Below are 16,526 nucleotides of genomic sequence, written 5' to 3' on the forward strand. Positions count from 1 at the left end.
TTAAAATGTGTTTTAAATTGTTTCTTAACATCAAAGGACTGTGAAAATCAAATATAAAGATGGATGGGGCTTCCATTATCTTTAGCCAGATATAAAAGCTATGTCCAAATTTGACCTTTTTTTTTTTGTCAGCAGAATCCAACACATCTCCTTCCATATTGCAAAACAATGGACGGTCACGCAAGATTTCGTCTAACTCATTGTAGAATGGGCAAGTTATAGAATATTAGTGGGCTGCCACTAAAACAACCATCATGTCCTGCATTGATGACAAAGTCCTTGTCGGAGATGCATCAGGATGCATTAGCATTTACACTACAAAAGATATGCGTCCCAGACCACCTTCAGCAAGTGGTTTGAGGGATCAGATTAATAGTGGGTATAAACAGGGCCTTAAGTCTAGTTCACATTATGTGATTTTCACCGCGATTTTGACATCGCAGAGGATCTTGAGAGCCACCTTGGGTCGGAGGTGAGTCGGCAGATAGTCTGCCACGATGAGTCCTCGTGTGTGAACAAGCCTACGAGCAAGTCACCTCCTCGTCTGCGACTGGGACTGGATATCTGGCATGCTAGAAAACTTGAGAAGTCTGACACGACTGACAAAGAGCATCAACCAGTGAGAGGCGGGATACATCCCAGAGGACAGAAGAAATGTGAGGAGGACAAGCCGCAGGGTTGCCAGGTCCGTTTATAAGCTGCGACTTTGGGCTTGTTTTTTTGTTGCTTACAAATATTGGTAGTCACGGGTTGCAGTTTTTTGGGCTTGTTTCTAAAGTGGAGTTGCTTATTTGGGCTTGCTCTCTAAACATCGCCTTTCTCTATATATATCCAGCCCTTCTTTTGGGCTTGTTTCCTTAGCCCTAGTTGCTTGTTTCTCTCCCAAGATCTGGCAACACTGACAAGCCGGCAAGCAACAACAACAATGGTGGTGTCCACAGGATCACGGGGAGCACATTGTGTTTGGACCCAGGCCCTGGAGGCAGATCTGATTCAACACTGGGAAGAATATCCATGCCTTTAAGATGTGTCGTCTCCAGGATAAAAAACGTAGTTTGGTGACGTCACCGCATTATCTGGGGCTCTGTTGGCGAGGGCTCGGTGGACAAATCTTGTGGTGTGCACACACAGGTTGTAACGCAGTTGGCGAGACTCCCGATGACAGAAACACACATAGCCAGGTATGAACACTCAAAAGATTATGATAGTCTCCGCGACGTATTTTGTGGGGTGAAAATCGTGTAACGTGAACTAGCCTTTGACACTCAGGGAGGTTACTATATTGTTAATTCTTAGATCACCATGGATCACAGCAGAGACAGCAGCATCATTGTGGATACTATGTCTCAAGCACGTCGTGACATGGCGGTATGTCTCTCTTGTTCTGCCAAAACTGCCTCTAATGTGTATGTGTGTCTTGCATCCTGCAGACACATCACATTGATTTCTGAAGACGTGCACAAAAACACTTGGGCAACCACTATGCGCTAGCGAACGCATAGTTTAAAGCAAGTATATCTTTGGTCTTTGAGGACCTCAAGTTATGTAAGCATTGGGATCAGGGCAGGAGTTTGCAGTTGTATGCAGGATCATGCAGGGCCATGGGGCGCCAGACAAATCTTAAACTTGACTCTCGAAATTACCAGGCATGAATTCTGTTAATATGATCTTTTCTTTTGATCTTGTTATTAAATAAAGTCTGAACAAGTATTCCTTTGTACAAAGTTTGCATGACACTATATGTGGCAGCAGAACAAGTGAACACACACACACGCACACACACACTCACACCCAGTGAATCCAGATGCAAGTGATGGCACCATTAGGCCAAACACCACCTGCCAGGTTTAAGGCTTCCGTCTGTCTAACACACCTGGTTGCCATCTAACACACAGCTCCCTTTGGTGCCATCACTCTCCGTGTCCTCTCTGACCTTTTCCCTCTCACTTTCATATCTAACCCCATCTCTCTTTCTCTGTTTATCCCTTCCACACCCTCCCCAGCTACCACTCTCCATTTTCACCTGTTTATCTCTTACCCTCGTCCTTGCTCTGATGAGACGTCCCTTTTTCTCTCCATCTTTTATCCTTCCATCTGTCTCATTTTTACCCTGTCCTCTCCTTCACCCCCCTCTTTTCCTCCGCTGCATTACACGCTGCATCTTTGTTTAACGTAATATATTATTTAGTTTGTACTTCTCTACACAGTATGAATGACGGTGAAAAGATTGGGAGTACCAAGAACAAACCACATGCACACATTCCGTATACGGAGACCGTTTTCACTCAGTCACACTGTGACACACACTAAATCACAAACTTACAAACACATGCATATAAACACACATGTGCATGCTCACATATATATACAGTGTACACGCTCACAGGCCCAGGGAAAGCTGTATGTGAGCACGCTGGTCCTCTAATCTGTGGCTTGGTTGGGGCTTCTTCCAAAGTCTCTGGACCTAAAAAGGCCTAGTCTGCCTGGGCTGGAACAGTAACACCCTACACTTAGCCACATGGCGCTAGCTAGCCCACACCCTGCTAAACACAGCCAGATGTGCAGGGACTGGCAGCATGGTACAATGTCGCTGTGCTCTCCTTCAGCCATATGAACAAAAAACTGTACTTCTCACTTATTTTTAACCATAAATATCAACGTTACTGAATATTTTTCAAAGACCCAAGCACCAATCTATTCTGAGCTGGTTTATGAAAGCCTGAAACAGAAGCAACTCATCTTACTTTGCACTTTTCAACAGCTAACAGGGTGTCTTTTCTAAGAATGGCTGAATCCTCCCAAATTGCGCCGATAAACTGGCAGCAAATGCAGCATATTACGGTCCAATTAACCTCAGTCTCTCACTCGGCTTTCGCCTTCAGAAGACGCAGTCAACAACAGATGGTTTTCAGACCTCAAGGTCTCAATGCACATATACTTCTCTCCTCCCTCTGTCAGCTCTGCCATCCCCATCTGATGCTCATTGGGGTGAGATAAGGGGACATGAGAAATGGGGACAAAAAAATATGAAGCTGAAATGAGCGGGAATGGGTCGCTGAGGAGAGGAGAGGAATTTCAGACATTCTTAGGAACACATCTGGCAAACACACAAGAACAAAAACAAGCTACAAATGACTTCATTCTCAGGCAACTCAAGTTAGCACGTCGTCTCTGTGTATTTAACTACAAGTTTTTGGATGCACATCATTAGAATCTTTAGAGGTCGGAGCTGAGTGCTGCTTGAATGTGTGTCTGTAGTCTGTGTTGTTTACTGGCACACTGTGCTAAATGAGGTGCTTTCCTGAAGAATGGAAAAGCTGAAGAACTGTAGGACGACATAAACTAACTTGGAGAGACTTTGTATGTCCTGGACAGATCTGTGGATGTATGTGTATGTGTGTGTGTGTACTTGGCAGGGTGACTGTATTCCTTTGGCACAGACAACAGCCCCCTGAGTGAAAAGGAGGGACTATGAGAAAGAAGGACACAGAACGATAGAAGAGGAGTAAAGAAATGTCACTCTGCCACTAATCACTGTGATCTGAAAAGGTCAGGCTAACTAGCCAAACTCAGAGCCCCGGCTGACAGATCCATTGTCACCGACTGGCCAAGGGGAACAAGTGGAGCACAGAGACACCCTTCTATTAACTGGAGCAGGTCATTAGACACAAATAATTGCCTTGGTGCGCCAATGTTCTAAGATTGAAAATCCCTCTCCCTTTCTCTCCCTCTCTCTGTCTTCCTCATTTCTTCTCTCACACTCAGAGAACTGCAATTAAGCCCTGATTTTGTTTCATATCATTAAGAGCTTAAACAATATTTTGCTAAGGTGCAGAGCAGATTTAGCGTTTCAGACTCTTGCTCTGGTGCATGTCGCTACAACACAGTAATTGCAAAGCCATTTACATACACATTTTACTGGGTAATGCTAGCATAATTTAAAAAAGTAAGTGCAATGTGTCATAGGACATGAGGGTTAAAGTCAGGAGGGTTTTTTGTAAATAATGATGTCAATATCTGATCTCAAACATCGTTCCAGTGCCAATCAAGGCATTTTTTCACTGATCAGGATCAGCTGTATTAAGCTATATAATGCCCGATCCGCTCCTTTGTTTTACGTCAGCTGTCCCACAGGGGTTTTCACTCGCAAAGCTGTCATGCACAGCAACGCAACAGGTGCAGCTGTCATCAACTCTCCAGCTCTCCACTATCTGTCTGCAGGGGCTGAGCCACGCCCACAGTGAAACACCACATGCCAACAACAGCAAAACACAGCATGAGGCTGTTTATTTGTTGTTTACCTAAGTTATGAGACCTTGTTTCATTTCACCTCAGTGTGAGAGTTTCCTAGCCTGGAAATCCAGGCTCAAATCTAGAAAGATTTTGAGTCTGGCCCTCACGATACACCCTTCCTACCCAAGGGGCAGCACTAACTGAGGCATATTAAATGCCCCTGCATGCAACTGGATAGCACAATAGCCAATCAGAGCAAAAAACAAGGTGACGTATTTATTGCACTAAGCCCCATTTGTTTGCCGAACAGTGGGGCTAACTGATACATTATGCTTTTGCCGTATCCCGTCAGCAAAACAGCAAAAACGTCCTTCCTGGAAGTGAAGGCTTCTAGGGCAGTCTTCCGCTCCTCTCTCAAGGACAAAGATAAGTGTAGTTGGCTTAGCGTTTCTTCCAAAGCTAAATTGAATGGATGCGGTCCTTCGGCAGCTGCCATCTTGGCTGTTTATTTTTCAACTCCTACGGCGCAGCGCTGTCCCGATTCATGTTACGCCCGCCCAGAGCCCGCCTCTGTCAGATAGACTGATCTGATTGGTCCTATGGCGATTCAACGGGTTCTGCTCGTCTGGGCCAGATCCCTGTGCAGTGCAAATTCGAATTTGCTAGGGGCGGGGCATCTGGATTTCCAGGTTAAGAATCTCCTGCATTTTGCTGTCATCTATGCCGCATGATCTTTCACTGCTGACTGACAGCGGTGCTGAGCTTAAGACAACCACACTCACCATGTCATTACAAGTGCAACAAAAGCCCCACAAGAAAAGATTAGATTAATTGATTAAGGTAGCCCAATCCAGGCAAAAGATGTACCAGCAAAGAAAATAAACACTGAATGGAATATAGTTCATTCAGCTAGGCCTGACTGAAGCGACAAACACTGAGAATAATAGGTTCAAAGGAGAAAGAAATACCCTTAAAGCCTCAGTGTGTAAAAATGGTGAATAACAGTGACATCAGCGGTCAAATTCTAGATTGCAGGGCTCACTCACGCTCTCCCCTCCCGTCAGGTAAGTGACGGTGGCCTCGTAGGACAGAAAGCCTTGCGCAGACAGAGATGGCATCATCCACGAGTTTTTCAAGTTTTTCAGGAGTAGGCCTATCTAGGGATGAGGTGAATATTTATTTAGGAATCTAAACCATGTTACGATATTATAGCGACCCTGCAGTAAATGTTCTGTTATAATGTCAATGTTCTGTGAGTTAATGGCATGTTTGGGATTAAATGAGTATAGGTAGGGGGGCGGGGTACGAGTGTGACGGGGATGAGAGCTGTGTGAGTGCGCGTGCTGGTGTGTGTATGAGCGAGCTGGGGGAGAGCAGGAGTGCACAGTTGGAGTTACAGCTAAGTTCTTGTTTGTTGGTTGTTTTGGCGTAGTTACGGCCAACAGTAACCTGTACTGTTCAGTAATAAACGGTGGTTTGCCGAATAACTGCGTCATCCTTTCCACACATCCTGGCGGACGCTACAATATGTTATAGCTTACCAGTGAGATATAGGTTATCTGTGAGATATAACGTTATGTTAGGAGTGTTTTATCTCTAATTGTTTTATTAACACGAGCAAACATTAGCACAGTAATGCTAAAATAACACGTTTTATGTGATAGTCGCGGCACAGTGCGGCAAATACAGGTTGGTACGATTATAATATATGCATCTCCAGAGTGTTCTTCCACAGGAGTTTTTTCCACCTGGAATAAGCAACGCCGATATTCACTCGCGTTTTGTCCCGTCCTCGCTTATCTGATCTTTTTCTTTTATTTGGTGGCGTGGTTTCCCTCTTACGGGGCAAAACATGTGTGGTCCTCCTTTTAAAATGCGACAGAATCATAAAAGTACAAAGCAGGTTCACGCAGAAGCACCCCGGATTGAGCTTCACCTTCTCCGTCTCCAGTGACGGCAAGTTCTAGGTAAACGTGAAAGGCGAAGAGCGTATATCCCTTTCGGCCACTGTATTCAAATATGGCGACGCAAGAGGGCAGCCTCCAGCAGACCGCGCCCTGCCTGTGTATATATAGAGAAATCATTCTAAGCCTATGAGAAAGCTTCCATTTGTATGTGAACTGCATTACACTTTAGTAAATATATATTTATGAAAGCAATAGTTGATATTTGCTAATAAACAACCATGTAAATTACACACTGTAACTTTAAGACAACGACAAGGCCGAAAAGAATAAAAAAAGGGATAGTAATTTTACACTTTATTTTGTAAAAATAAAATAACAAAATAATCACTGAGGAACAGCTTGGATGCAGTAATTTTTTTCCTGAATGCACTGCAGAGCCATTTGGATTGATTGGATTGATTTTAATAACTTTGAAGTACTGAGGGTGTGCATGGTGCAGCTGTATCAAAAGCTGGATAATAGTATCAGATTAGGACTCAGCACTGGCAGATACTCAATATTAAAAGACTCGAATCGGGATAGAGGGCAAAAAAAACTCGACTGGGAGATCTCTAAAATAAAGTCTTGTTTGATTCAGCTGAAGGAATTAAAACAGTATCATGTCCCGTCATGAAATGGGCAAGAATTGACAAGATAGATCAAGTTTTCTGTAGCTCTGACTTTGGAAACCTGGTGCCAAAGTTTAAAAGAAAAACATCAACTTGGCATTCTGACAACACCACTGCAAGACATCACCAACCTCCTCTCTTGAAGCATGGCAGTAGATCAATGCTTGTCATCAATCTGCGGACTGTATGATAAAAGGACTTTGACTTATCTCTTACACGTATTGTCAGTCTGTGTGTATGTGCATGTCTGCACTTTTATGTAGGTTGGGTATGTCTGGAGTGAAAATGTGAAATGAAAAACACCACGACTGGCAAGACCATGTGCTTTCAAAGCTGACATAGAAACACCAAAAATTGTGTATATGATGTCAAAATTAAGAGTGTGATGATGATTATGTTCTCTCATATCGTTCCCTCACTCACTCACTCACTCACACACTTATTGTGAAACACAAACTCACCATCGAAGGCCTTGTACTGTCCAGTGAGTGAGGCCTGTAAGGATCGGCCGGCGTCTCTAAGTAGTACCTCCATCTCCCTGCGGCTCAGCACGGCAAGGCTGTCCTCCATGTCGCTGGTACAGCAGGTGTAACCCTGGGGACAGATGCGCAGGTGCTCCCCTAGAAGGAGGACAGGTGGAGACGGAGGAGGAGAAAGGATGGGGAGGTGGTGGAGAAAAGGGGGCAGAAATGGTAGAGGAAAAAAGGGACAGCAAGCATGGCGTTAGCATTAACAGGTTCAATCAATTCAGTCATTGCACAACAAAACCGAGATTAATAGTTTCTGTGTTGCTGCCGTAAAAAATACTCAACAGTGAACGTGAACATGACAGGGTGAATTAGCTAAAGTGGTTGTTTTTATGGCCTTAAAGCCAAGCCTGCTGGCAGTCGAGGTGGTGTTGCTGCATGTGTTCGCCCGCCTGATTACCTGGCAAGATGTGGAGAACTCTGTGGAAATGGGAGCAGTGGAGCAGGAGTACAGCATCAGCTCCCATACAATTTTAATGAGCACTCCTGACACGCATGCCTGTGCATGCCTTTGCAAGAGCGCGCGCGCGCGCGCGCACACACACACACACACACACACACACACACACACACACACACACACACAAACAAACTCAGAAAACCAGGCAAGTAGAAAGAATCCGTAAACTCTGTATAAGTATACACACAACCAAATACCATATGAGAGAATTTAAACAAGGGCTGTCAAAGCTGGTTAAAACTGCAGTCAACTGCAGCTGAAATGAGAGGAAATTATGTAAGACGGAAATACAATCATCCACATCAATGCAACCGAGCCTCGGGCAAACAAAGTTCAAGTGGGTGAAGCTCATTTGCAGGTGAAGACTGCAGATAATGTGTGATGCAACACTTCCCCGCTAATACTATTTACAGACCCAAAAACACGCACATAATCTGAATCCACGGTGAAACACACTCACACAAGCACACAAGGATGCACTGCACTATGTACAGCAAGGCACATATGTGGTAGTGAGATAAAAATTAAGTTTTTATACTATCCTGTTGGACCTCTAAACATAAAACAACACTCATTTGTTAACTTGAAAATATTTATCAAAGCTTCTGATGCGCCCACATACGCAAAAGTGCTCAGACAAACATCAAAAGGCTGTAGCGAGTATGCAGATAGGATGGGAACCTCTCTTTGAGCTCGGCGCTCTTCCTCAGGCAGCGTGGAGGTCACATCTATTTGCTCTATGACTGCTGTTGTTGATGTGGGGGTATGAGTTTATATGAATATTTTAATTTTTCTGCAAACAAGAAGCTTCAAATTGTTGTGTCACCCTGGGCCTGTTTGGAAACGCCTTTACTGCACAGTCATGAAACACAAGACACACTTTCTGTTTGTCTAGTCTTACGTTCTACATCGTAGGCAACTGGACTTGCTTGAGCTTCCTGAGGACGTTTCGCCTCCAATCCAAGAGGCCTCTTCAGTTTTAACGGACTGGTGATGCAGCCTTTAAATCCTGTGTGCGTGTGAGCCCTCACAGAGTCATTGAGGTCACATGTGAGCTCTGAGTTTCAGAGTTGTCAAGGTCACATGTAAGTCACTGACCCACCCAGCTGTCATGTGTGCCATTAGGGTTAGAAGGGTCCAGGTGTGAATGGGTGTTAAGCCATCTATTTCTAGTCCTCTTAACCAACTGCCCATCACACTGTTGATCATAATTTCTCACAACATAACTCAAAACACAACTGTTGGCAAGTCCTTTCTCTTCTTCAAGCAGGAGTGCCAGATTCACAAGTTAAAATCAGGTGCTAACAACAAGAGTGTGCTATCACCTGCTTGATAGTCTGTGTTACAGAAGCCAAAATCTCCATTGTTATTTGATATTAGAGTGCCACTGGTTGCACTTTGTGTTAAGCAGTGTTTATAGACAGAGTGCAGGTTGTAGCATTTCCATTCTAATTGTATTACCCCCACCGCGGAAGACGCACCTAAGTGAATCTCACTGAGTCTACCTTCCCACCCAGAGGCCCTGCAGTGACAAGCATTCTAACAGCCTCCCTGTAATTCCCACCTCGCCAGACATTCCTTTCCCTTTCTTCTCTCCCCTGCTTGAGGGTCCTCTGAAATCCTCTTGCGTGGCTTTCATCTGTCTGTTACGGGTTCACTCAAATACACACACACACACACACACACACACACACACACACATATATAGACCCTAAATGTACCAATAAAGTCTTGTTTGTTTTCATATTGTAATCAAATTGAAACTCATGGCCACTTAGTGTATTTGATCAGAATCTAACTTGGAAAGTTTTTATTTTTCTATTTTCTGTTTTTCAGTGTCACAGTGATGATAAATCTGATGCACAGACAAAAGCTTCGTGTGATGGGCACAGAGAGGCTAACTTAAAATTTTGCTGCAATACTGTAAACCTTTCAGATTTTACCTGCAACCCTTAAAACTTCCCACCCTCACCCCAAAAAAACAGCCATATAGGTCATGTGCAAGCAGTTTATTATGACCCATGTTTACATTTATTATTGGGCGGTGACCTCCAGTGTCATAATTATGTAAAGAGCAAAGAAGAAAGTCAAGTAATGTAGAATAAAGTGCAACAAAATCCACAAAGGGATAAGGTCAGAGTGGATGGAAGGGTCAAACAAACATAGGACTTTTACCCAGGAGACTGATGTTTGTGTCCCATATGAGTAAAATAAAGTAAGATAACAATGTACATCACTTAAATTATGTAACAAACACACTTGTTTTAATTAAAGTCATAATCTTTTGTCTACCCTAACCACATAGATGAGGTGCATAACTGCAAAGGCGTTGGGTCGTTCACTAATGGGAAGATTAGAGGTTCGATCCCCGGCTCCTTCAGTCCACATGTCAAAGTATCCTTAAGCAAAATTACTGTACCCCATATTGCTCCCAATGGCTGTTTCATCGGTGTGTGAGTGTGTTAAAGCTGTGTAGCAGGTAGCCTCGGCCACCAGTGTATGAATAGGTGAATGTGACTCGTAGTGTAAAAACGCTTTGAGTGGCTGGAAGACTAGAAAGGCGCTATACAAGTGCAGTCCATTTACCATTTACGTATTTAAAATTGCCACCCTCACTATGAGCACCCATCGCTGATAATCTCCAACAGTCACAGTGTGTCGTTTTGGAACTCGTTGGCAAATGACCTATTTAGTGGTTTAGATATGAGAATGCACTGCTTAAAAAATAAATGAGATTCTAGCTTGCTTCTAAACCTTCCAACACAGAATACAGAACAACAACATAAAATAACACAATGCTTTTTCATGTACGTAGCATGTACAATAACACGTCCCTGTTGTGTCCTGTACTAATAGACTGAAGTCAATTAATGAGCCTAAGCTGCAGTCTAATCATCAAAGCTTTGCAGCTTACACATATTGTGACACATCTTGAAAGGTTTAATTACTGTAATATGTCTGCTTTATCATCACATCACTGAGCTTTACATAGCCTGCACAAAAGCATATACAAACGCAGTAAACACACATAAGTACAGGATTAATGATTTCATGTCGCTCAGGCTATTATTAGCATGCACCTGGTGGAGTTTCAGCTGAGGGCAAGTCTATAGGCACAGCGCTGCCATCGATAAGATTGATCCTGCCATCCTCTCAGTCGTTAAAGCTACTGATTTCTGTGTGCACTGGTTCGACGATCACAAGCAAGCATTTCAGCTTCATTTACTGTAGCTGTGGGCTGAGTTAATCACCGCGTACACCCCCATCAAGTCCTCCATCTCCAGAGTATTTTACAGTGTGTATGACAAGAATCCATGCACTTCACTGATTATGTGTCAAGCAAGTTTCTGAAACTGTCCTTTAAGTGCCTCGTCCAGGCCAACTCTAAAGTGGAGCAATTAAAGGCAATTTTCCTCTTCGAACACGGCAGTGGAGGACAGGCTGCTCAGATCAGAGGACAAGGTGACATTGAGCATCACTCAGCACCCTCTCGCTGGTCATGGTGTTAGTCACATCCACACACCACCAGAGAGGGAGTTTGGACCCGGAGAAGGGCACTTGTATGTTAAGTCTGTGTGATTTGCACGTGTCGGCGAGAGGAAAAAATAAATTGAATGAGAGGGTGAGAAAGTGAAGACGAGAGTACAAAGAAATGGAGAAGAAAAAAGGAAGGAGGAGGGGAGGAGGGAGCGAGAAGCTTGGCAGGGGGATAGCATACAGCACTATCAGGGGTCAGCTGCAATCTGTCAGCCCCTGGGACGGCCGTTTAAATGCCTGGACTGGTTTCGGTGTGTCTGCGTATTACGGGCCTGTGGCCATTTCTTCCAGTGCAATCTGCTCGCTGCCTGCCATTTGAAGGACATCTGTGCAAAGAACAATACACACTTAGAAGCACAAAACGCTCACACACACATGGATCGTTGGAGGTGTGAGGCTGTGAGACGCAGCCAGGCAGAAACTGTTCAGAGAGTCCATGTTTATATATATAAAAAATTATTATTTTCCACACACACACACTCACAACATCTGCAGAGTGGACACACACGTGCAGTTTTAAACACACATGCAAGGTCCTAGGCGCACATCTGCCACACAGAAGGAAAGGTCACCTGTAACAGAGCATTACGTTTCCAGTTGGCTAACCTAACAGTCGGCTAATGTTACACACAGGGCAGACTCTTCCATTTGACTCAGTAAACTGGAGTAAGCCAATGTGTGTGTGTGTGTGTGTTTGTGTAAATCTGTGTGTGTCTATTTGGGTGAGAGCGACAGTAAGCCACTCTCGATCAAAGTGTCGAGGAAATGTATCCTTAACAACCAGACACTCGCGCTTTTACACTTACACTCGTTCTCTCCCCCCTCTCTCACACACACACACACGCACACACACACACACACACACATCTCATAGCCAGAGGATACTAGAGTAATCAGCAGTGGAGGATAGCTCAATCTGGAGAAGAGCTGTTTTAGTGGGAGGCTCCAACAGTAGCATCTAAAGAGCCACAACAGAGGGGGCAGCTAATGCTAATGCTCGAGACGCCCAATTTTCTGTGCTTACAATACCAGACACATCCCATTTTCTGTACTTAAGCTAAAAAAAAAAGAGACATGTTTTCATTACATACCACAAGACCACTCCTCGTACATTTACTCCTGCATTAACCAATTTCCAGTCTGCCCTCGCCATTTCCTGTCTCCATTGTTCCCGAATTGTTCCTGCAGTCTGAATAAACTTCATGGAATGCACGATAAACTTGAAAAATACAGCCGTGATAATAATACGGTTCACGTCCCGCAAGAGAGGATGAATTACAGATTTAAACTGATTGCGCAGTTGGCGCACAGAGATGAAACAAAAAAGCCCACACATGAGTAAGATCTGCTCAAAATTAAATGATCTATTCAAATATATTCAAATTGACAGAGTAGGTGTTCTGCATTAATCAGCCACCTTCTGCGAGGCCAATCAGCACAGAGGTAGCGAGCCAATTATCGGGCCTCTCCTAAAATTACACACATGCATAAACCACCCACCCAACAATTAATCTATGCATGAGGGCAAAATTAGGGAAACTATTCACCCTGTAACAGTCCTCCATCACTTATTTCCCTTTTCTTTTGACAGACACGGCTGCTAAATGGTGAGCAATTCCCTAACCATTAGCTTATCACTGTTCACCAGGGAGGAAGGCTTCTATTAAACAGCAATCTGGGAAGGCAGAATAAGGTCGTGGGCAATGTGATAAAGCATGGGAGAGACTGACAGTCAGCGGCTTTTAGAGACGGTGGGAAACACAGAGAGAGGAGAGGGCAACAGGAAATTAAGAATGACTCAAAGCCAAAGTGTCTCCGTCATTCGTCTGGAAGTCTGGGAGCAAAACAGGAGAAGTCATAATGCTGCCCTTGTTCGGCAATGTCACCATCACTGTGTCACTATTTAGTGTAGGTTTGTTTCTCTCTGGTCCATGGGTCCTAAAAACGGATAATAAAAAGTAAACACGACATAATGCACTGCCATTGTAGCAGGTTTTTTTTCCGTCCTTTCAGACTATTTCACGCCTCTGGCAAGTTTTGATGCTACATTCGTTCCGTCAATTCAGAATATGTTAACCTGTGCAGGTGTGAGGCTGATTGAGATATGCAATTTTGAAGCTCGGCAATTCAGACTATTCAGTGTGTTCATGGAAGATTTTAAGTTTGCCCCCAGTTGTGCACAGTTTATTCAAATCCTCAGTTTCTTTGTCCTTTATGTTGGTAAGGTGGAAAATTGGGCCATAAAATATTCTTTTTTTTCCATTGTCGTCCGCTGAGGCCTTTTCGCCTTTAAGCACAGTGTATATTTAATTCATTTTTATTATGACAACTACTTTAACAGCCGCACAGCAGGTAACACTTGCGCCTCACAGGAATCGACCTTCCCAGTTTTGTGTGAAGTTTGCATGTTTCCCCTGCGTTAAAGTGTGGATTCAGCTCAGTTGGATGAACTGGAGACTCAGAAAATGCCCATAGGTGCTGCTGTCGAGACATTAACATTGTCTGGACTGTTAGACCTATGGGTACCTGTAACTTTTCTTCAGCATCTGCTCTTGTGCATTCTACACCCTGACCATCATGTGCATATTCCTGGGTTAGACATTAGGGAGCTGATTGCCAGGATAAAAGAGTCTGCATGTTACCTGGAGTTTAGCAGGGTAGTGGGTTTGGTTTAATCTTGTTTTGCAAATTAACAAAAGGGCTCAATAATCAAGGCTAATAATGTCACACAGCCTGAACACAGTGGGCATCTGTTTAACTGAGCATTAAAATCATTTCTTGGCCCCAATAACACCTTCTTATTTAACTATTTCTTTGCAGGATCTTCCTAAAAAGCAATATATAGTCTCATACAAAAGCACAGATGAGGTCAGGACTTCATAAAAAGGTGGCTACTATGGTGTCAGATGGTAGGCAGCACGCATCCAAGAGGAAGCAAAATTGCGGATGCAGCACTGAAAAAATTGCAAATATAGCAAACAAGACTAAATCTGTGGTTGATTTTCACTTTGACATTTGCTGGCAATACTTTTTACAAACAGTAACCAACAATTGACCCTTTGCCAAGTCCCGCTCCCGGACACAGACTGACTAATTATAACGTACAATCGAGCTGGCTCAGACCAGGGTCCGACAACAACACAGCTGTGCTCCATTGACTCTAATGCAGTTGTTTCAGATTTCCTTCATTTTCAGGCTGGTTTTGTGGATTTGGAGCTAAATGTTGTGCCTGGGGCACGTCGTGTATTAATGATACTCGTTACCTGGAGAGGTTGGAAAAAGATATAGGCTACGTTTCTTCCCTGTTCCAAAACCAAAATCAAACCCTGAAAAGTGTAGGGTTAGCTAGCTAGCTACTGAAGATATAGCCTACTGAATGTATACACATGCTGCTTTTGCTTTTTAATGATTATAACAGTGAAACAAAGACCGACCCTGCTGTACAGGAACCAGTGAAGGGAAGCAGGGAAACTTTGCTGATATTCAACCAGCTGTGTGTCATCACATTGTGTGCAGATGAACGTTGTTTGACTTCCCCTGGAACCCCCCGACAGTCCGGCAGCAGAGGTCCAGGTGCTGGCAGCAGCACAGGGGTGAAGCCAAACTAGAGTTCTCAATTTCAACCCGAGCCCGAGCCCGACCCGAATAAGCCCGACAGGTCGGGTCGGTTTGGGCCGACTAATTAAGTTAACTGGGGAGGGCTGAGTCGGGCTCGGACAGCAGAGAGAGAGGGAAAAAAAAAAGTGTGTCTGTCAGAGAAGCGCACTGTGTGAGGGTGTCACAGCAGCACTAACACACAATGCTGCTGTCCATGGTTCTCACTTCTGAGCAGCCTGTGAGGAAGAAAATATGCATGTCTGTTAAGATTATTCCAAATCCATTCATCGATGTTATGTTGTTGATGTTTGAAGGTTATAGTTACCGTTTTTAATAAAGTGTTCGAGTTGTGTGTGTGTGTGTAAGGGGGATGATAATAGGGCTATAATAATTAAGCAAGAAGAAAATGCAAATTATAAAAATAAAGAATTCCGTTCTGACGAAAAAAATAATAATACTAAAACAAAATATGCGGCTGTGAAGTGTGAGCGAAGTTCAGTCAGTCAGCGTTCAGGTGCAGGAAAAGTGTTGAGAGCGGCTGCGGCTCATTAAATGCAGCGGCGCAGCGCTACATGATGTGCAATGGTTGCTCTCCCCCACACTGACGTTGAAGCCTGTCTGTCTGATAATATTATTTTGGGACATGAATGATTGGTTGACTTTAAGTGATTAAAGATACTGTATTTGAGCCAGGGAAGCCAGACTGCTGAGGCGCACAGGGGGATCATCATTTTTTCCCCCTTCTATTTAAAAAAAAAACAAACTCAGGTTCAGTCAGGCTCGGACCCAGCGATGTATGTGATGATGTCGGGCCGAGCCAGTATCGGGCTTCAAGTCCCTCGGGTCATTTCGGTTTCGGGTTGAATTTTTGGGCCCGTTGAGAACTCTAAGCCAAACACTGTTCATCTGCACACACTGCGATGCCACACAGCTGGTTGAATATCAGCAAAGTTTCCCTTTATATTCATTGTCTTGTGTGTTGATCAGCAGTGATGTGGTGGTTCACTTTTACACTGTGATCTGTAGCCTATAGTTCGGCTTTAGCTTCTAACTATCTTTGTCTTTTTAACCTGTTGTTGCTGCTGAGTCAGTTTACTCCCCAGTTTACCTATCTCTCCAACGACTGCCAGATTAGTAAGTATATAAAAACTACAAAGGAAAAATTAAAGACTAGTTTGAAGTCAAGTTCTGAAAGAGAACAATATTTTCACATTTGTGCTAATAAAGAGGATGGCAATGAGAGCAGACTAGACTAGACTAGAGTTCACTTTTTTCAGTCTGCCACTGCTGGCACTAAAGCTATGGAGAAGTATGCGTACAGGAATTTTGGACGCATTACATGTGAACAGTTGGTTTATCTCCATGCTTTTTTTCTGAAGCACATTTGACAAAATGGCATGACTGCGACCGCACTGATATGCTGACACACATAACTGATGGCTCCGGGTTGCCATTGCATAACTGACACTGTTTCAAACACCAGCGTACAGCATGTGTGTGTGCGTTTTCACGCATGAGTGTGTGTGCACACATGCTGTGGGATCGGAGAGATTAGCAGCCTAATCCAGTCAATGGTGAGAGTGTGTGTGTGTGTGTC

At 43.9% G+C, this 16,526-nt stretch overlaps 1 protein-coding gene across 2 annotated transcripts in view; it reads right to left on the bottom strand.

Annotated features, from left to right (window-relative positions):
- gpc1b (glypican 1b) overlaps positions 1–16,526 on the bottom strand; it is a 108,886-nt gene that overhangs the window by 42,584 nt on the left and 49,776 nt on the right. For both annotated transcript variants that reach the window (XM_078173317.1, XM_033650603.2), the window contains exon 3: positions 7,270–7,428. In XM_078173317.1, the coding sequence (XP_078029443.1) occupies positions 7,270–7,428 (159 nt within the window). The remainder of the gene's footprint in view (positions 1–7,269; positions 7,429–16,526) is intronic.

This window comes from Epinephelus lanceolatus, chromosome 12 (genome assembly GCF_041903045.1).
Source record: "Epinephelus lanceolatus isolate andai-2023 chromosome 12, ASM4190304v1, whole genome shotgun sequence".
NCBI lineage: Eukaryota > Metazoa > Chordata > Actinopteri > Perciformes > Serranidae > Epinephelus > Epinephelus lanceolatus.